This window comes from Haemaphysalis longicornis, unplaced genomic scaffold, assembly GCF_048455015.1.
Source record: "Haemaphysalis longicornis isolate Haplotype H1 unplaced genomic scaffold, Haemaphysalis longicornis Haplotype H1 scaffold_3, whole genome shotgun sequence".
Lineage (NCBI taxonomy): Eukaryota > Metazoa > Arthropoda > Arachnida > Ixodida > Ixodidae > Haemaphysalis > Haemaphysalis longicornis.
The window spans coordinates 1,881,566-1,902,571 of NW_027526335.1; the positions used below are offsets into that span (position 1 = coordinate 1,881,566).

Consider the following 21,006-nt stretch of genomic DNA (forward strand, 5'->3'; position numbering starts at 1 on the left):
ATTAGGAGTTTTCCCAAAGTGAGAACAAGGGCATGCCAGCGAGGTACGCACCGCCGTATCGTCCTCGCGGAATATCTTGACGGTCTTGTCGGCCTCAGCGGTGATGAGCCGGCTGCCACTCTGGTCGAAGCCGCAGGCAAAGATGCCTGCTTCGCTGTCGATGGAGCCTGGCTGCACAGGGGCCTGGAGTCGCTGGAAGTTGTAGCCCGTGCGCCAGTCCCAGAAGAACAGAGTCCCGTTGTCTCCTGGGGGAAGAAGGCTCGTTTGACCACCCTAGAAGAACACGCTGCTCGGCTATCCTTCCCCAAATCCGAGAAGACAAATAAGGCATTTGCCGATACAGTGATGTTCCTACTGGGGCGAAAAATTCCCATTTCTCGGTTCAGAAATTCCCTATTTTTAGCACATTTTCCCTGAGTTCTCTTTCTTCAGCTGACAGATCTCTATGTGGATTCTTGTTCGGTTTTCGGCATTAGCGAGCGCCACCAATGTCTACTTTACATAGCCTTCCGGACGCACATGGCATTCAAAGAAAGAGTTTCAGCATGACCTAAATTCCACTACATCTGCCGCTCAGCAGCCTTCGACTAAGAATTTCACGTTTTGTGCAAACAGCGTGCTTAGTTTTCATGCTAAAGATCTAAGCAAAAACTGCCCGTATGAAAAGGACCCAACATTGTTGGGCAATCGAGGTAATTTTAGCTCAGCACTGGTGCGAGCATGTGTACCAAGGCGCACCCGAAATACTTTTTCATATATTGCGCATGAATACCGTATTTTCCGGTCTATAAGTCGCACCTTTGTATAAGTCGCACCCCCCTCAAAATGTGAGTTTTTCCGAAAAAAAAACGTATATAAGTTGCACCGGTGTATAAGACGCACCGGTATATAAGACGCACTTGTTAATTAGGTAAACTCACAGTGAATTAGATCGTTAGAAAGTGCGGCGAAAGTACATGGTTGCGGCAGCCACCGCCTATGAACGCATCCCCCGGCAAGGAGGGCTAGACACAGGCATATAACACCCAAAGTCTACACAGAACCAACTTCTCAAAAATGGTTTATTGATACACACAGATAGCATGTACTTATGGACAGCGTTTAGGCAAAACCATCGAAGTCTTTTTCCTCAGACTCACTAACAAATAATTCAGTATGTCTTCAGTGGGAGTTCCGCGGGCACATCACTGTCGTCCTCCGGCTATCTAATGTCTTCTTCGCCAACATCGTTACCACTCGCGGACCGGCTACAACTGTTTTGGTAGAAATGGAGTACCAAGAGTCGGAGACCCATTTGGCCACCTCTCCAAACGTTGCGCGCACAGTTGCGCGTCTCTTGCGTGATGTCATAAATCAGCGCAATAAAGGTGTCATGGCGGACGGAAGTGACGCGACTGGAAGCGGCCCGAAAATCGAAACTTATCAGTCAGCTGTCATTTTAAAAATTAGCAGCACGTTTACCTCCTTCAGAGTAACTCTCTGTAATAATTCATAAGCTGCATTTTGTTTTTGCAACCCAGTGTGATGTTACTTTGAATTTATTCTGAACTGTAGTTACTGTGCATGGCATGAAGTGGCGTGCGGTTGTCGCAGGCCATTATCATTGTTTTTGACTAGATAAAGCTGCAAATTCTTAAGTGTAACGTCCCGAAGCGACATATGGGTTATGAGAAACCCGTAGCAGTGGACTTGGAATTAATTTACACCATACAGCTGTGTCTCAACGTGCGCTGGCCACGCGCGGCCGCCGCGAACTGGAATTATTCCATACATAAGTCGCACCGGTGGATAAGACGCACCAACGAAAATTTCTGAAAAAAACCGCGACTTATACACCGGAAAATACGGTACACGCGAACAGGCTTCACGCTTCACTAGCTCTTCCACAGGGAGTGTTTTTTCCTCTATGCTCGCTCCTGTTTTATAAACGGTATTGGAAGCAGTCTGGGATGCTTGTGGCTTGCGAAAACACAACTGTGGATATTTGAACATAAATCTGACGAAGTGTTAAGGAAACTTTTAAAAAGAAAACAAAGCAATAAATGACGCAAACTCCGGTTACTGAAATTATTTTTCTTTTTTGCTCCACGACTCCTAAAATTCCCTGCATCTATTAAAGATTCTCCTTTTCCCTTTTGGCCAAAGTTACAGCTGAAAATTCCCCGCACAGAACATCACTGGGCCGATACAACATTCATCCGGTCGTGGTACGGTGATGTTTCCAAGTTTCTCAAAATTTGTTGTATTATGAAACAGTGGAGCTGTTGTTGCTGGCCGCAACGTAAGCAACGTCATCAAAAACCACCGAGTCGTAGTTCCTCTTGCTGTTTACTACCCACGTGAGTACGTTACTCTCAAGGAGCGCCCGGCGCCGTGCAGTCTTGCATGTGGTTCTCACAAAAAAACATACCAAGAAAGCAGCTCACGTGCGTCTGTATCGTAAAGGGGCACTGACACAAAAATTTTGCATCTTGTTTTTTTTTGTTGCGAGTAGCTAGTGACCTACTTATCACCTGTAGAAACCTCATTTGCTTCAGCGTGCGACGGTTGTTTAATTAGAGGCATTTTCAATGCAGCCAGTCACAGTTCCGGTTTCAGCGGGTGCCGCGAAACGATGGATTTTTTGTGAACAAAGCTAACCACGTGACCGTTGGAGGGACATCACATAGCAGAGCTGCCGTAGCACTGTCGAATCCGCATCGCCAGCAGTTTCGGCGAATGTCCCCACGTAGTAATCTCGTGAGCCGCTTAATTAAAAAGCGACCGTGGACGTGACGCAGGCGCTGCGAGTGCAAATGCTGCCACGGCTAGAGAACGATGCGCGACGCTCGAGACAGCGGGTGGCAGGACGCGCGCTGGGAGCAGCCGGCCGGTCTGCCTACAGGTCCGCCTACAGATGTGTTCGGCTTAGCACTGCGGCGGATATTCGATTGCCGCTCTCGTAAGCGGTGCAGATAACAATTTTTAATGCAACCCGCCATCGCATCATTAACTCCTTTCTCATATAAGCTGCCATGGTTGGGACCTGAGGCTAATTTCGTGCAGCGGTAACAAGCTATCGCTCGAGCTACCTGCACCAGCCTGCGCCACTTCGCGGCCGTGGCCGCCGTCTGCACAGCGACCGTGTGGCTCGCTCAGTGGGCTTTCCTTGTCTCCGGCGCATTTTCCCTTCCAATGTAAATAAAAAATAATAAAATAGAGTGCCTGGAATCGCTGTACAAGTTTGGTTGCAGCCAGCTGCCCAATGAGCCGACGAAATCACGGCGCCTACGCCGCCAACGATCGAGTCGTTCGTTCTCGAGAGCAGAAGCTCCGTCATCCCAGCCCTCAGACTGGAGCGGCGAGCCGGCGGAAAACACTGGCAGTGTGGAAGTGGCAAACACAAACTCGTGACGTGTTTGGATGTTGTTTATTTACAAAATATCCCCGGGATGTCGATTGCGCGTGGTCCTCTGCTGGCTGCTCGGTTGCGTCTCGCACACTTTAAAATTGATTTTAAATATGTGCTAGGCTGTATTGGCCGCTGATATTTTGCAGATGATGTATGCAGTGATGCTACTGGCTTAGGCCGCTTTGGAGCAGCTTTTGGAGCAGGCAAAAATGCGTTTTGGAGCAGCAAAACCAGCTTTCGGAGCAGGTGTTGATAGAAGCAATTGTAAGACACGTATTGCATTCACGATAGATAATCGCTAAAAGCACTCCCTTCAATGATAATAAAAAATTAAAAGAACCCTGCACATGGATATTTTGTCCCCATTTTCATCAGTCTCCTGAAGAATGTCTGCATTGGACTTTGTGCAGCGGCCTGCACAACAAAAATTTAAAAAACAAGCTCTCATTTTTACACAATAGAAGACTGACTATGAACAAACTAAAAATTGTTCGTCCCAATATGTAAAATCGAGCACAATTGGAAGGCTACCGTGGGAGCATGAACCAATAACATCAGTAGTGCCAACATCAGTAGCGCCACGGCTTTCACTGCATAATTGAACATCGCGCTCTTCCCGGTGTTGCACATGCATCACTATTTACCGTAAAAACCCGCGTATAATACGGACCCGCGTATAATACGAGGTGTAATTCGGGGACAGCAAAATCAGAAAAAAAAGTTTTCATCCGCATATAATACGAGGTAAAGAGCACAGAAAACATTTATTTGCACTGCAGTTATCCTTCAGTCATTGTCAGTTTTCACTGGCACTGTCTCCCGACGTCCGTTCAGTCATCGTCAGGTTCACTGCCGCTGTCTTCTGAAGTCGCCTTGTTGGAAATGTCTTCCCACAGAAAGTGGTCCTCAGTGCCATCAAGGGCGTTCGAGATGCCGCATTTCTTAAAAGAGCGACTGACGAGCTCCTCTGGGATGGTGGCCCACGCATCCGCGATCCAGACACAAAGCACTGCTGGAGAAGCCCGCGTTAGCCATCCGGTAGCTGTCACTTACGGGTCTCCTGACCTCATCCACTCTTGGTAGCAGGACCTGATGCAGTCTTTGAAAGGCTTGTTGATGCAAACGTCTAGCGGTTGCAGCTGGGATGTCATTCCTCCTGGAATGACAATGAGTTCGATGCGGGGTTCGCGCAACAACTTATTCACGGCATCGTCCAGGTGGCAGCGAAAGGCGTCCAACATGAGCGCTGACGGGAACCCCCAACAGTGCTCCAGGCCGCCGACACCACACAGACTTTATCCAGACAAGCACCAGTTGCTTTCTCCACCCGCGAATGCTGCCTTCGGTGACGCCGAACTGCCGTCCTGCGGCACAATTACTGATGGTCTCGGCACATAAAATAACTTTTCTTTTTATTGCCGTTGAATACTGCCTTCGTGCACCCGACATCGTGATAGAGTTGCGGGGAACGTGCCGATCCTTCGCGCGGTCAAAACAATCAAAATGGCGCCGGCTGACAGAAGCAGCAGCCGGCTAACGCCACCGCAAGAAGGCCCACCCTCCGCTGAAACCGAAACCGAAAGTGCAAATTTTCGGCTGAAAACTTTGGGATCCACATATAATACGAGGCAAAAATTTTACATAGTAAAATTTGGAAAAAAACCTCGTATTATACGCGGGTTTTTACGGTAGCAGCGTCAGCGCTGCCACCGTAAGGGTCTAAAATTACAAGCTACCGATAGCAGCGCTATTGTTTACAAAGGCAGCGGGCAGCCATTTCTGGCAACCAACATGCAGCACCAGGCTGAATCTTGCCCCTTCACGACACGTTTGCCGCAAGCAACCAAAACGCCTCCGTTAATGACAAGGTAGCCCAATAGTCCCCCCCCCCCCCCTCCTACGCCGAGACTATGTTAATTCCCTGCGAAACCACATGCGCGCATTTCACCTTCAATTTCCACGTATGTGAATTCTATGCCTCTATGAACTCTACGTGAAATCTAACACGGGCGTCGTCATATGCGTGCCGTACTCGTTAAGCTCGGACACAGCGTCAGGCGCCGTGAAATTGCCGTAGTCGTTCACCGGCGCGCGGCTCGAAATATGTAACCGTTTCCTGCCCTTGCATACTATTTTCTCCCCCTTGCACTTTGCAAATTCTCATCTGTTTCCAGTAAAATCTCAATGATACGAATCTCGCAGCACCGCGAAAAATATTCGTATCATCCGAAATTCGTGTGAATAACACAGACAAAAAAATTAAGCAATAAAAAAAGTTTTCGATTATTTCATTTTTTACTTCCGCGTGACGAAATCCGTGACGTTTTTCTGTTTTTTTTTAACTCCATGTCGCCCATCGGTCCTTTCTGGACTTTCGTCTCCTCACTCACAGTGCTCAAGCTCACTCACTACAGGAGCGTTTTTGCACGCGATTCGTGCGCGTCGGCGGTGCGCGCGATATTTTCACGCCCGCGTCGGCGATTCGGAATTACGCGCGACGCGCGTGGCAGTGCGAGGAGCCTGATAACTTGCGCCAATGGGAGGGCGTGCGCCTCATGGCGGCAGTTAGGAAGCGCTCGAGACGGCCGACTGGCTCCGCCGGAGATGTTTAGGCTTAGCACCCTGACAGATATTTCATGGGCGCTTTCACTAGCGGCGCGGATGATGTTTTACAGCACCGTTTTCGCTCACATTATTAGCTCATTTACCGCACAAGAAACTTTGCTTTGAGCGGCATTTTAAAGAGCGTTTAGAAGTGGTCTCTTGAGCGTCCCGCACCACTTCGCGACCGAATCCGCGGCCATATTGGCCGGCCGCGCCCCGCGCAGTGCGCGGGCGTTTTCGTGGCGGTGTCAGCGTGCCTGTGGAGTGCGCGGCGCGTTTTCGCGAGCAGAAAACAGCTTGCCCGTTCCTAGAGAAAGAGCGACAAAGAGGGCAGAGAGCCCGCATGTCGCCGTAGCTTGCTCGCTCGGCAGCCGGGCGCCTCCTCGACTCCTTATCATCAGCCGGGCTACGCAGGGAGCCAATTTTTTTTCCCATTTCAAACAGTGCGATTTCGCTGGGACTTATCAGAAATTCGTATCATCCAGATTCCACTGTAACTACAACTCCTGCATCCTCATCTCTTGCCTACTTTTCTTCCAGCACAACTCCGCAGACACCCGGTCGACACGTACGCTGTCGGGCCGCATTGGCGAGCGAGTACGGCAATTTCGCGACGCCTCAAGTAGTTGCCGAACTTTACGAGTACGGCACGCATATCATGACGCATATCGCGGCCCGAAGACCGCGAGGCAGACGGTTGCGACGGCGGCAGCCGGTCTCGCGAGTCCAATGGGTGCGAAGCGCACTGCACGGAATTAACAGTCTCGGGTAGGGGGGAGATTTCACAACGCCTATGAGGCGCCAGCCGCAAAACGCATCATCGCCGTTATCGCAACAAGTGTTTGCTTTGGCTAGGCTCGGATTGCGTCCTGAAAACAGGTGCACCACGATGTCGCTTTCAATGGGGAAACTCAAGTACAGTGTAGACCGCTTATAACCTATGTCGCGGGAGCCGCAAAAATCCGCACTATAAGCGGTACCGCACTATAACCAAAACGCGCGAATTCAACCACATCGCCACCTATCTCTCAAGTCAACCTATATTTACCATCACTCAATCGCACAGCACTTAAAAACTAAGGCACGGTCTATATTTCGTATTATTTTTAACATCAGCCGCTGCTGCAGGGCAGCAGCGCAGTCTCACGAACGGCGAGCGCGGCTTTAACTTCCGTTGTTTCTCTTGAAAGACCATGGCTGCGTTTTTAGCGTCTATGAACAGATGCCGCAAGCCGTGATAAAAACGACAGCGTTTTTTTTTTTTTTTTTTTATACCCCACCTTGTGTTCACGATGCCGAAGGCGGCAGCAATGTCAGCGCAATGTACTGACGGTGGAAATCTTCGGCTTCGCGCGGCTCGAATGTTCGGAAAGGGAGAGAGCGGTTGCTTATCTGCACAACGTTCTAAAGCATGAACCGCGTGGTAGATTTGGTATCGCGAAAACGTGCAGGGCACGCCAGCGCGGATACAACTGGCGTGGTGTGGGCGGCGCGGTAAGAGGAGGCAACATGGCGTCAGCACTGGCCGTGAATCGGTGCAGGCAGTTCCAGTAAGTTCCAGCGACCGCTTCTAACCGCTCGCTGAAATGCTGCACGGGGCCGCAAGCGAAGATGCTCATGCAAGAAAAGAGCTAATAATGTGGGCGAAAAGTGGAATATAAACTGCCATCCACGCTGCTTGTGAAAGCGCCCATCAAAAAATACCGCGGTGGTAAGCCTAAACATCTCTGGCACGGCTAGCCGGCTCGGAGCGCTTCGAATCTCCCGCCATTACGTACGCGTCTCCCCATTGGTGGAAGTCGTCAGGCTCCTCCCACTGCCACGCGAAGAAGCCACCGCGAGCGCGGAATCGTCGATACAACCACGAAAAAAAAAAAAAAAAAAAACATGCGCAACGTCGATGTGCATGATTCGTGCGCGAAAACGGGCCATGCGGTTCACGATTAATAAAATCAACTTGCCGCGCGCGGATGGGGAGTCTGTCGCTATCTTCCGAGGTGCATCAAGCAAGGTCAGTTGTGGTTATCAGGTACGCACGAACTAAAGGGTGCCTATTTTTTTTTCTTTGGGTGTCTACGTTAGAGGAGGGCAAGGGGTGCACGCTGCGTCAGATGGCCGATTTCATCCTTTCTTTTTTCTTTTGCTACCCTAAAACGATGCCTCAGCTGCGCCGGTCGATCAGCAGACCCGCCGAAAAACCGCACTATAAACGGTATTGTGCTTCGGCCAACCGCATCTTAAGCGGTATGCTTATGCATTGAGTTCTATGGGAGGCAAACCGGTGGTCGCAAAAACCCGCGTTATATCCGGTCCCGCACTATAAGCGGTTACGTTATAAATGGTCTACACTGTAGTTAGTTTCGTTTCTGAAAGCCGGCGTACACCCTTGGGCGCAGGTTGGGCGCAGAATCGCCAAATTTAGAGGAAATGTAGCAGGATGTAGCAGCCAGAGCACTTGGGCGCAGTTTGGCGCAACTGGCACAGCGGTAGCATCACTGTGTATGTGTGTTCACACCAATCTACCTCCGAAGTTATCTCACCTTCAAAATTTTGTGTCAGTGCCCCTTTAAGGGGGGAGCACGAGACAGCTTGTGCTACAGACGCCCAGTTGGCCAAGCTGGTTGCCGTCGGTCCTGGCGCGTGCTGACGTGCTCCCCTTTGGGAGAAATGTAAAAGCCTGTGGACAAAACGATTTGGGCCCGCCATTCATGGATGAGGAAGATGACGATGATTACTACTACCACAGTGAAAAACGATGACAGAACATGTAAATGAACAACATCGAACCTAATGCAATGCATGGTGGTGTGTCCTCCAGTGCTTACATACACTTACACTTTGCAACGCCGGCGGTGGCTTTGTTGCACTCCTCAGGATTTTCAGTCATCACCGTCACGCAAAAGCTGGCAGATTCGAAGCAATTGCAGGCGGTTTCTTTAGTCACATCTGCCCAGAACCACTTCGACAAGGTGTTCTCGGAAATGTCGTGCGTGACCAAGTTCGGCTCAGTTTACGATTGCCAGCTTCATGGTGAAAGGCAAATGTGGCCACTTTGCGCAAGCTAGAGCCACTAAACAAGCCTTTATTTAGTGACACTAGCACTACCCACCACAGCTGCATTTCCGGGAAAGCCAACAAAGCGCGCATGAGTCACGACGCAAACACAATGAAATAGTCATAGCTACGATTTAGCGCCTGTCTGTTTGCAGTGTTCCTTCGTCTCGTCGTTTGCGCTTTTGTTCCTCAATTAAAAAGATAAAACAGCGTGGCGGGCGGACCAGGAGCAAGCCGTGTAGGGCGACAACTCGCCCTACACGGCGCGATGGTGCAGCCACGATGTGGACAGCGAGGTGAGGGAGGGGCGTGCTGGCGCAATTTCTCCTCCGCCCTGAGGGAAAGCCAGCCTGGGGGGGGGCACTTCTGCAGCCTTTAGCGTTTGATATATTGCTTGTTGCTGGTATTTTGCTTCAATATAAGCGTAGTTTTTGCTATACAGTAAAACGTCGTTACAAGAGACACTCAAGGGACCCCGGAAACATGCCTCTTGTAACCAAGGTCTCTCGCAACCGAAAATTCCAAGAACGGTGCAGAGTCGCACATGACCACTCTGTTATAAATCAGCATCAAAAGCGTACTGGACGGGTCGACAAGAAAATTCTCACTACGGCTTAAGAAAGTCATTCGCAGTAGTTTTAGGGACTGCAGATTGTATCAGCTTCCTTCCCAACTTTCGCAGGTCAAGTACTTTCGCCCGTAAGCTGCCGACACTTTCTCTCCTACAATCATTCTTCTCCTCTGGTTCATCCTCTACGGCACCATTTATTTGCACGAGGATCACAGGATCTGTAGGCTCCTCAAACACACAAGGTCCACATTTGCAGACACAAACTCCTCAAAAGTTTCTGGAACCTCTGCGGTCTCTTGGATGCAGGCAACAGCTTCATCTTCAGGGCAGTTTCCCACAAGGTCGTTCACATAAGCTCCTGCTTTCATTGTGTCTCTTCTAAATAGTAAAGAATTTAACTCTAGGGATCCACAAAAGTTGTACTTAGTAACAGAGTGTCTCTTGTAATCATGTCTCTTGTATGCAATGTCGCTAACATGGTGAACATAGGAAAACCAACCAAACCACTTTCGTTCAAATGTCTCTTATAACCAAGTGTCTCTTTTAACAGTGTCTCTTGTAACGAGGTTCTACTGTACAGTGGAATCTCGATGATATGATTCTGGGTAATACGAATTTTGGGATGATACAAATTTTTGATAGCGCGGCCCGGCGGATGATACGAACGAGCCAGCGAGGCGCCCGACTGCCAAGCGAGCAAGCGACGGCGACGTACGGGCTCTCTCTCCCCTCTCTGTCGCTCTTTCTCCAGGAATGGTCGGGCCGTTGTTTTGTGCTCGCAAAAACGCGCCACGAAACCACCCACACGCTGCGCGGGGGGTGGCGGCTTCGGTCGCGAAGTGGTGCGGGGCGCTCACGCGACCGCTTTAAACCGCTCTTTAAGGCACATTCCCACTGGCGATGCGCCTCGTCGCGCGACGAAAAGCAACGTCGCAAAGCGACGAGCCGGCCGTCGCTTTTCGGCGTTTTGCGACGGCGGAGCTGATCGCTCTCGGTCCGAATTCCCTCATCGCGCGACGGCCCCGCAAAACCGGTGAGCCAATCATGGCCGCGGAGTAGGCTGACGTAGCCGGAAACGAAACGTTTCTTTACATCCGGTATGCAAATGCTGCGGGCGGGCGGGCGAGGACGAGCCGCCGCCGCCACCGCTGCTGGCTCGCTCGGCCAGGCGCTTGGCCCGCTATTGCTGTACCCGCCGGGTCGGGCCGGCGAGCAACTTCCCGTGTGCATCGGATCTTTGGTCAGTGGCTTCAGCGTACGCGTGCACTAATCAACGAATAGCGTGGAACTCATCAGTGTGGAGAAGCGTGTATGGATTGTAAAAGCAAGTAATCATCGTAGAGCTAGGTGGACAGCGAGACGGTCTTGCAGCCTCTTCGTTCTATCGGCGACTGGTAAACACGCGTAGAGTTCGGTGGCGTCAGAACTTTGCGCCTGTGAAAAGAAGCGATATTTGTGGGCCGTGATGTGGGTGTTGTGGAGTGAAAGCTGGCGTGTGCATTTCTTCGTGCAATAATATGTTGAAAAGAGCCTTCTTGAGTTTGTTATTTTCTGCTCCTCTCGCAACCCGCAAATGTTTTCGGCATTGCTCCAGGTTAGTAGCATGTGTTTTAGTTTGATTTCTACCTGCTTTTGTCGCGTAACATCATTTTCTTTGACTGCGAATGGTTGACGCACCAACGAGGTCGTACAAGTCGGGAAGCAGCTGCGCTGAACGCAGTCGCATCATCGCTCATCGCAAGTGTGAACACCACCTCAAGGCTTCATCGCGCGACGGGCGCCGTCGCGCGACGAGGCAAATCGCCAGTGGAAATGTGCCTTTAAAATTCCGCTCAAAGCACAAACGAAGTTTCTTGTGTGGTGAATGAGCTAATAATGCGGGTGAAAACGGTGCTATAAAACATCATCCGCACCACTAGTGAAAGCGCCCATGAAATATCTGCTGGGGTGCTAAGCCTAAACATCTCCGGCGGAGCCAGCTGGCTGTCTCAAGGGCCTCGAAACTGTTGCTGTGAGGGGCATGCCTTCCCATTGGTGCAAGTTGCCAGGCTCCTCCCCCTGCCACGTGCGTCGCACGTCATTTTCCGACCGAGGCAGAGGCAGCCACGGGCGCGGAATCGCCGACACAAGCGTGAAAATACCGCGCGCACAACAACAGCGCGCATGAATCGTGTGCAAAAACACTCCTGTAGTGAGCTTGGGCACCGCAAGTGAGTAGACGAAAGTCCAGAAAGGACCGCTCAGCGACATGGAGGATAAAAAAAATCAGAAAAACGTCACGGATTTCTTAACGTGAAAGTAAGAAAAAAGAGGAACGAAAACTTTTTTTAGTGATCAATTTTTTGGTCTGTGTTGGTTCATACGAATTTCGGATGATACGAATATTTTTCGTCTTCCCGCGAGATTTGTACCATCGAGATTTTACTTCATATGCTCATTGTAGATGTACCGTGTGCAGAAATAGTTCGATATAGTTGGGCTCGATTATACCATGTTCATGTCTAACACATCATCCCAGCAGTTCCTTTCCCACCACCAAACGTGTGCCGAGACAGGGTGCGAAGAAGCCAGAAGCTCACCACCCGAGACGAGCACCCCATCGTCGTTCATGCCCAGGCAGTTGACAATGGCGTTGTGGCCAGACAGGTTCTGGATGAACTTGCCGTCGGGGCACTTCCACTGCTTGATGTTGTCGGGGCCACCGGACGCAAACGTGTACCTGCGGAGCACGGACGAATAGCGCCACTGTTACGTGCCAGTCGGGCAGGATTAGCCGAAAGACCTGTATGTAGCCAGCGCAGCAGTGGACCCGGAGGCCCTTAGCCTCCTCCGCCAGAGGCGACTGCAAAAAGGCACTCACAGCCGGGGGTGGACGACGAGCGCGCGCACGCTCTTCTTGTGGTGGGTGAGGGTGACGCGCGAGCGGCCAGCCACCAGGTCCCAGAGGCGGATGGTGCAGTCGTGGCTGCCCGTCAGCACCTGGGGCTCGGCCGACTGCGTCTGCACGCTGGCCACCGTGTTGGTGTGGCCCGACAGGGAGTGGATGCTCGCCTTGGTGCGCATGTCCCACACCTGCGCGTGCAGGGACAGGGCTGCTGCAGCAGGCAGAAGACCTCTCAAAGCGGGCCACCAGTCGCACATTGTTTGGCTAGCTACAGGAAGCCCTCCCTCATGGCATCTGCAGCAATACAGCTGGGTTAAGAGAAAAAACTGCTTATCCACACCATGAGGCAACATAGCGACAAAGAATGAACAGAACACAAACTTTACAGAGCTGTGTAAGAAAGCTTATGTTTTACCTGCCATATGTTGACATCATGGCTAGGTTTTGCAGTAAACTCGTGCACATGCAACTCACACCCTGGCAGATGCGTCTGCGAAAACAGACTGCTCGTAAAGTCAAGATCAACCCCACTTCCACCTTTTCCCAAAGCAAAGTGAAAGAAGAAGAGACAGCCAGCACTGACCCGTCCTGTGGAGTCCCGGCCCCCCGAGACCAGGATGTCAATGGTGGGGTGCAAGGAGAGTGCATAGACGCCGCTCAGGTGGCCGTGGTAGTGGCGGATCACCTGCGCACAACACGGCGTGGGGCAGTCAACCGGTGAGCAGGGCACAGCTGCACGGAAGTGGTGGCCCAGCCGCTATTCACTCCCGTCATGCGATGAACGAAGTTGCCACAAACTCAGCTAAGGGCAGTAGCATGCAACTGGGGTCCTGAAAATTCAGTAAAGGGATACAGCCAAGCGCTGCTTGCCAGACAGTCATGATGTAGAAGACAGACAGTTGCTGCAGTGCTGACCGCATAAAGTGCCAATCCTGAAAGCCCGAGCATAAAAGTGCGCAGAGTTTTACGATTCCCCTTCAGTGCAAACATATCATGCACAGACAGCACACCATAACTCCTCGACCTGTGCGTTGATCGACAAATAGCAAGGCCACTCACTATGTGCGTCAATTATAGAGTGGTTATAGAGAGAAAAGTACGCAGAAACTCAGGCATGAGACCCACAAAGGCCAGCAATTGATATGTAGGCTCCATAAAGTATTTTTTGCTATTGTTGGTTAGTGCAATCTGAAGCTGCTTCTTTGTGACTTGTACATAAAAAAAATGCAAGCTTTTAAAACCTTCATAAAGAAATTTTTACACACGACTGAACTCTTCTTACAGCCACACAAAAACATAAAGCAAGCACACACCATGTTTTTGTGCATGCACTTCTTGTCTCCACACGACACACTACTGCAACTTTTTTGCTTTTCCAGATGCGGAACTTCGGAAGCCAAACTGTAGTCTGATTCAGAGATGGTAAGTCTGCCAGAATTTGTCAAATGTGACACAAATTTTCGCACCTCGTTGCGTCTCAGTGCAGCCTATGATAAACCCTACACTGCAAAACCAGTTTCCTATCACACAAGGGACGAGGAGAATGGTAAGAAGGAAACAAGCCTTTTGAAGCCCCTTTTTCCGTGATATGCGCGCGTAAACTGCCACAAACAACTCAAAACGTAGCCTCCACATTTTGGACCATCATCTGGTAAGGCTTTCACAAACACGCGAACTTCTTGCCTTGTTGTACTCCAGGTCCCAGCACTTGACCTGCTTGTCCTCCCCGCAGGAGAAGAGGTAGGGCTGCCTCGGACTGACGGCCAGGCCACGCACGCCGCTGATGTGGCCCGTCAGCGACAGCTTCAGCTGCCCACTGGCCAGGTCCCAGATCTGCACACAAGCACGGGCCAGCCCCACAATGGCAGGGCTTATGGACGTCCAGCCTCACTGCCAAGAATGCTGCAGGCACTTGCCTCCATGTCCACAGACATCAGCAGTCTTTAATGGAGTAGTGGCACAAAATTTCACAGCTCAGATAACTATGTAAAATGTTTCCTTTTTATCAGGAGATGTCCCCCAGCAAGTTTCAACGGTAACCGTCCAGTGTAACATATTTTAAATCCATTTTAATCTCTGCCCGCACGAGAAACCCCACAGCGTGTGGCCAGCATGGCATCATGTGCCCCTTGCCCCAAAGTGCCGACGTCGGGGCTCCCACGACGTAGCCGACGCACTGGCTGCGGTTGGTGCGCGCTGCTATGCCGTGTGTCATGATTTTGGGACTGATGCCATGCTGCACAGGCGCGTGGGGATGGTGAAGACCTCAGCCGGTCTGGGTGCACGCGTGCGCTCGCTCACGCGTCCAGATCGCAGCGGTGCGACAAGAATGGTGACGTCAGGGGCGCCCTCCTGTCATGGCGGCCGCTCGGCATTCGCTTTGTCGAAACCGAAACTGACACAAAGAAACGACGCCGTAAATGATTGTTTACGCTGCGATCAACCTATGATTAGTGGGCTGGTAGGACCCCATAGCAGCGAAAAAAGCGTAACATGAAAATTTCGAGTCAGTACTCCTTTAACAAATCTTTGGCCTGTCACAAGTGCGGACAACGCCAGAAGTGTAAGACCATATCCCATAATCATACTTTCTTCCTGATCACCAGCCAGGCTCCACCACATTATCCCCTTTGCCTTTTTATTGCATTTCTCTGTGTACAATGTGCAAGGCACCAACCATGCAGCTCTGCAAACCAGGACACCCCCCAGCCAACGTCAGTGCACTCACCTTGATGATCCTGTCATTGGAGCCCGTGCAGAACCACTGGTTTCCAGGCTCCACTGCGAGGCAGCGTACCCAGCCAGTGTGGCCGCTGATAACCTGAGTGCAAGGCCAAACGACACCGAGTCCAGCAGCACGAAAGCACAGCAAAGCATAGCAAGCACACAAGCTGGCCACTCATTGCAGTCACCTCGTGCTTTTACATTGACAAAGCCCTAGGCTGCACCTCCACACAAACTCCACTCTTCGAGGAACACATTGCTGTATTTCCACGTCATACAAAAGTGTAAGCCCAAAATGGTCTTTAAAAAAATTTGGAGGCTCTCCTGCCGGTGAGACAAATACCAGCAAAGCTCAGCAGTGCATGCTCATGATTTTTTTTCAATGTTTTACAAAGATTCTTTTGCACTGAATTATTGATTTTGTACCCTCACCACTTTTTTTTGGGGGGGGAGGCTAAGACGCAACTACGAGTGCAGCCAACTGCCTCGTTCAACCTTGGCTTGGCCGGAGTTCGCACTGGCATTGACTTCGCCCATTTCCGCTCTGAGCGCAGTCGTTTTAAGGACTGTGGTGCTGTCCACCGTTATGCAACCAAATGAGAGCAGGAAACTAACTTATCACCACGATCACATTTTAGCTTATCATACTTCTGAGTCAATTAGCCTGATGAAAGTTGATACGATTATGGTTTTATTCCAACACAAACATACGGCTATTGCCACCCATTTCAGAGCTGTTTTAACAAACCCAGTGAGTCCAGTGAAATGGCTTCATAAGTGGCGGCGTGACGTTATTTGTGTTAACTGCTACTGCTGATTAGCAGTCATCTTGGCAGTCAAACATCACGTAACTTTCAGGATACTTGTCTAGTAGAACACGATTCACTACTGTTTTTCAGGAAACATTCCTTTCAAACAGGTGTTCACATTGAAAGCAGATGGCATTCAGCAAACTAACCAACTGCAGGAAGTACATGAAGCTGCACAGTTATGAAGTCCTTGTAGCGGCCAAGCATAATACAACTCTTCCTACGATATTTGCCTTGCACTGAGAGCTCCATAGCTTCTGTTATAATGCTGGCTTTGCTGCTAAGCATGTTGTGATGGTGATGGACACGAGCGAAATCGGAGAAAGATTTGTTAAAGGAGCGCTGACATGAAACTTAAAAGCTGAAATAACTATGCAAAAGGCTTTCTTTGTATATGGAGATATCTCCTAGCAAGTTTCAACAGTAGCTGTGCAGTATAACATATTTTAAATCAATTTCAATCTTTGCGTGCACAAGAGAGCTCTGAAGGGATGCCCTTTTGTCAACGGCATCAGCATGATTCCACCTGCTCCTGGCCCCAAACTGCCGACGTCAAGGCTCCCGTGACGTGGCCAACGTGCTGGCTGCTCTGCGCATCACGTCATCGTTTATGCACTGACGCCATGATGCCCAGGCGTGTGGAGATGCCGTGGCCAGCATGCGCGCTCGCATCCACACTGGCCGTGGTGGGACAAGAATGGTTACGTCACGAGCACCGTCCTATCATGGGGGTGTTCATTTTGTCAGAACCACGAATAAACAAGGCTGCAAATAATTATTTACACCGGCATTGACTGTCTAATGTGCCATTCTATGATCAGTGGCTGGTATACTTACTAAATAAAAGCGCAGAAAAACGCAGGACAAAGAGAAGAACTACACAGGACGAGCGCTTTTCTCGCTCATCCTGTGTAGTTCTTCTCTTTGTCCCGCGTTTTTCTGCGCTTTTATTTAGCATGTCTCCATACCAACTTGCCCACTTGTCGGTGCTCCTTAGTGGCTGGTAGGCGCCCATAGCAGTGAAAAAAGCGTAACACAAAAATTTCGTGTCAGTACTCCTTTAACTGAATAAAATGAGCTTTTTTCAAAGCCTTCGCAATGCCTGTTACATTACCCTGTAAAGCTTCCAGGGAGGGTGCCACTGCGGCTTTGGTATGGTCACCGGTTTCCGTTGCATCTGCGCCATTTGCTGCTGTCCTGCCAAGGCTACAGCCTAAGGGAAAACAGTACATCAGGGCAAAAATCTCGTAAAATAATCCTCAGGTAACTTCACACAAAAACAAACGGTAAAATTGAAACAGAACTGAAGATACGGCAATAAATTCTATAAAGGGGAAGTGCCGCTAAATTATATTAAGGAGAATTAGCATGCCCTCTAAGCTTGCCACGGAAAGTGTTGTTTTTTGCACTTGAGTATGTAATGGCTAGATCTAAGGATGCAAACTTCATCAAGTCCAGGTCAATATTTTACCCTAAAGTTAGTTCACACACAAAATCATGTTTTCTACTCCTGCTAGCACAACCATTGTATTTAAATGGCACTGACTAAAAACATGGAACCCCCTGGAGGCCTTTTACACGTGTCCAAATTGCTGTCGCTTTTCACAATTTGTAGGCCAAAGCTGTCGTAGTGGAGAAGAGTGCCTCGGGCCACTGAAAGGCCTTCTTTTCCCTACGTAACCTCAAAGACATAGGAGGCACTTGCACGTAAAAGGCAGAAACATACAGTTAGCACCAGAGTTCTCTAGTATATTATGAAGTTGCAAAACTCCCAATGAGAAAGTGTACCCTAATTTGCACCCCTGTGATGACAGGAGTAAGTATTGTGTTTCTATGCCAGCAGCAATTTTGACTGACAGTGCTGAATAAAATTTTTGCGCAATTTTCAAACATCATAAATGTTTTCTTGGCAATCAAAATGAAGCTAGTTTGACTATTTGAGGAACTGTAGGTTATTTCATGAATGTGCTAAGTATTACAGTGCGTTAAGTGCTAATTAAAATTCCTGTAGATAGATGGCAGAACAATATGCCCCCTCCCCGTCACAGGGGACAAAGCAGTAGACACTTTTTGATGCATGGCTTACAGGAAGTTTCAGAACTCCATCTATTTAGGAACCCTATTTAACCCGACATACACACGAAGACATAGGCAACATACACATATGCATATAGATACAGTAGAATCTCGATAAACGGAAATCGCTTAAATGGAACAGTAGCCTGTAAGTTGGTTGGTTTTGTATTCAGATAACGTAAAAAAAACTCCCGGTAATCGGAAGTAAAATTTCTGCGTCACCGTTTAAACGGAACCAGAATTGGAACTTCTTGTGATACCCATTGGCATGAGAATCAGCTTTTTACGGTTCCGGCTGTTTCGTTCTTGTTTTTTTTTTTCTTCCTCCATGCTTTTTTAGCCTTGTTGGCCTCGTAAGCCTCGTCTCGTAAGTGGTTAGGCCGTGTTAGCACAACGAATGCAACATCGCAGTTCTTGTTCCAGTCGTTCGGTCTCGATTCAAGACGCCGAGGTTACAGGGCTCAGCTCCTGCCGCCTCGTTGGTGCCATCGTGGTGCTATTCGCACTTCATTACCGCGTTGCCGTCTTCTAAATTCGGTGGCTCGTAAGCACTCGCAAAGTTTAGTCCTCTAGCCTCCGTGAAGATGCAGTTGCAAGGATTTGAACAAAAATCATTGATGCATTTTGTGGTGCTATAGTGCCTAGAATATACTGCCAGTATATTATAGGCACTATAGTAGTGCACAGCGACTCATTGTTGCCAAATCAACTTTGTGAATGCGGTGCCTAAGCCTCTTGAAGTTTTTGTACTTTCTGAAAAACTATCAGCTACATTCACCTTCTAGTGCATATATATTCCCATGAAATGCCATTACGAGTGTGTACGCTCATAAATTTGCACCTTTTGCACATCTCGCTCAGTAAACGGAACTCATTTTTTCGGTCCCTTGAAGTTCCGTTTATCGAGAGTCTACTGTATATGCGTTTAAGAAGCACACATTCTGTACTGCATATGTTGTTTTTCCACAAGCAACACTAACAGGTAATCTCTGAAAACTTCCTTTCGGCACAAATGTATGCCTGACCGGCAAGAGCCCATGCCAAGGCAGAAAGAATGATGGAAGCCCCACCAGACTTCATCACCAAGAAATATCTGTTAATGTCACAAGAATGTTCATTCTTCCAGAACAACTTCTGCCTTTGACCGTGGGCACAGCTGCTTTTCCTGGCCCCTGGTTATGAAGCTGCAGCAAATCTTAAATGATGCCACATGAGCAGACGTTCCTGCGTGACTTTACAGCTGCTTCTTATTGCAAACAACAAGTCGCGCACATTTATGCAACTGTAATGACAGCTGCACGTCACCTAGGACTTGTATGCAAGTTCTGAAGTGCTACGGCATATTCCATAATAACTCCTTCTCAATCTCTACACTGCAACTGGTCAAAGCTGGGCATGAAACGATAATATATTTCATCATGGCTGACTCCAGGAAATTAACAGCTTGGTTTGCTGCTAGTACTTTTTCTATCTGCTTCATAATTGTTATTTTCCTTACGTCGTCTGTCAGTGATGAACAACATCAACTGAGGCATTTAGTGTGAACTGAAAGAGGATGGGAATTATTACCTGTGACATAGGCGGTGGTTGAGGTTTGATGACTGCATAATCATCAACGCCAGGCGGGGGTGCATCATCATCGTATACCGGAAGGGGCATTATGTCCATTCCAGTGTAAGTCAGCTCCGGCATCTTCATCTCTTTACCTGGAGAAGAAAAAGGGGAGATTTTTTTCCCCCCATGTTCCCTACAGCAAACTGCAATGTTCTTGAAGGTATACGTTAGTTTTGGTATTAGACAGCAAATGCGTTTTTCTTTCAGCGAAACAACTCTAAATAGCCGTAGTACCGTCACATGGAGTACAGCAGTAAATGTATGTCGAAGCTCATTGATTGCTGTTGTTATTAGGCTCAGTGAATACGATAACTGTGTTCGGCTTAAGTTCCAAAAAATTCGATGAACTACTAGGATTTAGTCCTCGTTTTACCAGCCGCTTGTAAGCGCTTCCTTGAACGAAAAACGAGCAGCGACGTACTTTTGGATGCGTCGTCATGGTAAGTCCCCGCTGCACGGTGGCCTCCCCCCTCTCCGCTATGTCTGTAAGGTTGTGGGTTCGTCTTCACCAGGTGCATCACAAGGCCGTACTCATCTCTTGTCTTCGTAGCCAACTTGACTTTTTCACTGAAAAGAGAAGCAGACGAAGCTCGTTCTCGCAATTTTTCTAGCAGTGAATGCCACATTATGCTGCCTCCCATTCGTGCGATCACAGTTACCTTGTCTCATCCTGCGGAGGAGGGTTCGCTTGGTCTGACAGGAACATATCGTGGGTACGCTTCAGCGATCGGAACACAAGCGTGTGGACCGAGTGTTTTTGCACCTCCTGGAAAGTTTATTACTGATTTAATTGCATTCCGTTCTTACGCATCATATGCACGGCGATAACGGAGTTGTCAACGTTGGGACAACATGATGCCGGTCGAAACAGCAGAGCGCATTCGAGTCCCTACTCAACACCCTTAAAGGCAACGCTATAACCTCATTTGGAAAAAAACACTTACCTCCATGTTTTAAAATTCGATGACGATGTCTTCGAAGCTAATGTAAATAACGGAGAACCAGGATTTATCCACGCATCCGTTGCGTTGCTGCGACGCCACTTCTGCTACTTGCGCGGCGCCATTTACACATTGTTGCTACATAGCAGATGTAATTGCAGTCTAAATGAAGCCAACTTATCAAAACTAGAGTATTTTAACACAACAACTAGTTCATCCTTTACAAAACAATTGTATTATTGTTTGATTGAAATTGAGAGACGTAAAAAACTTGTTGACTTGAGAAGCTTGCGTTCGATATTTGCGTGACTGGTGCAGGCACCGTTGGCGCTACCAGC

General features: G+C 49.1%; 1 protein-coding gene across 1 annotated transcript in view; it reads right to left on the minus strand.

Moving 5' to 3' along the window:
• The window catches only part of Tango4 (transport and golgi organization 4), a 28,465-nt gene extending 7,588 nt beyond the window's left edge, over positions 1-20,877 (minus strand). Inside the window, exons 1-11 of the mRNA XM_077702109.1 lie at positions 20,672-20,877; positions 20,387-20,493; positions 20,149-20,294; positions 19,683-19,819; positions 17,152-17,250; positions 15,233-15,325; positions 14,188-14,337; positions 13,088-13,189; positions 12,481-12,692; positions 12,200-12,339; positions 52-245 (exon numbers count right to left, since the gene is read on the minus strand). Coding sequence (XP_077558235.1) covers positions 52-245; positions 12,200-12,339; positions 12,481-12,692; positions 13,088-13,189; positions 14,188-14,337; positions 15,233-15,325; positions 17,152-17,250; positions 19,683-19,819; positions 20,149-20,294; positions 20,387-20,493; positions 20,672-20,677 — 1,386 coding nt within the window. The 5' untranslated portion in view covers positions 20,678-20,877. The remainder of the gene's footprint in view (positions 1-51; positions 246-12,199; positions 12,340-12,480; positions 12,693-13,087; positions 13,190-14,187; positions 14,338-15,232; positions 15,326-17,151; positions 17,251-19,682; positions 19,820-20,148; positions 20,295-20,386; positions 20,494-20,671) is intronic.
• Positions 20,878-21,006: the final 129 nt, after the last annotated feature.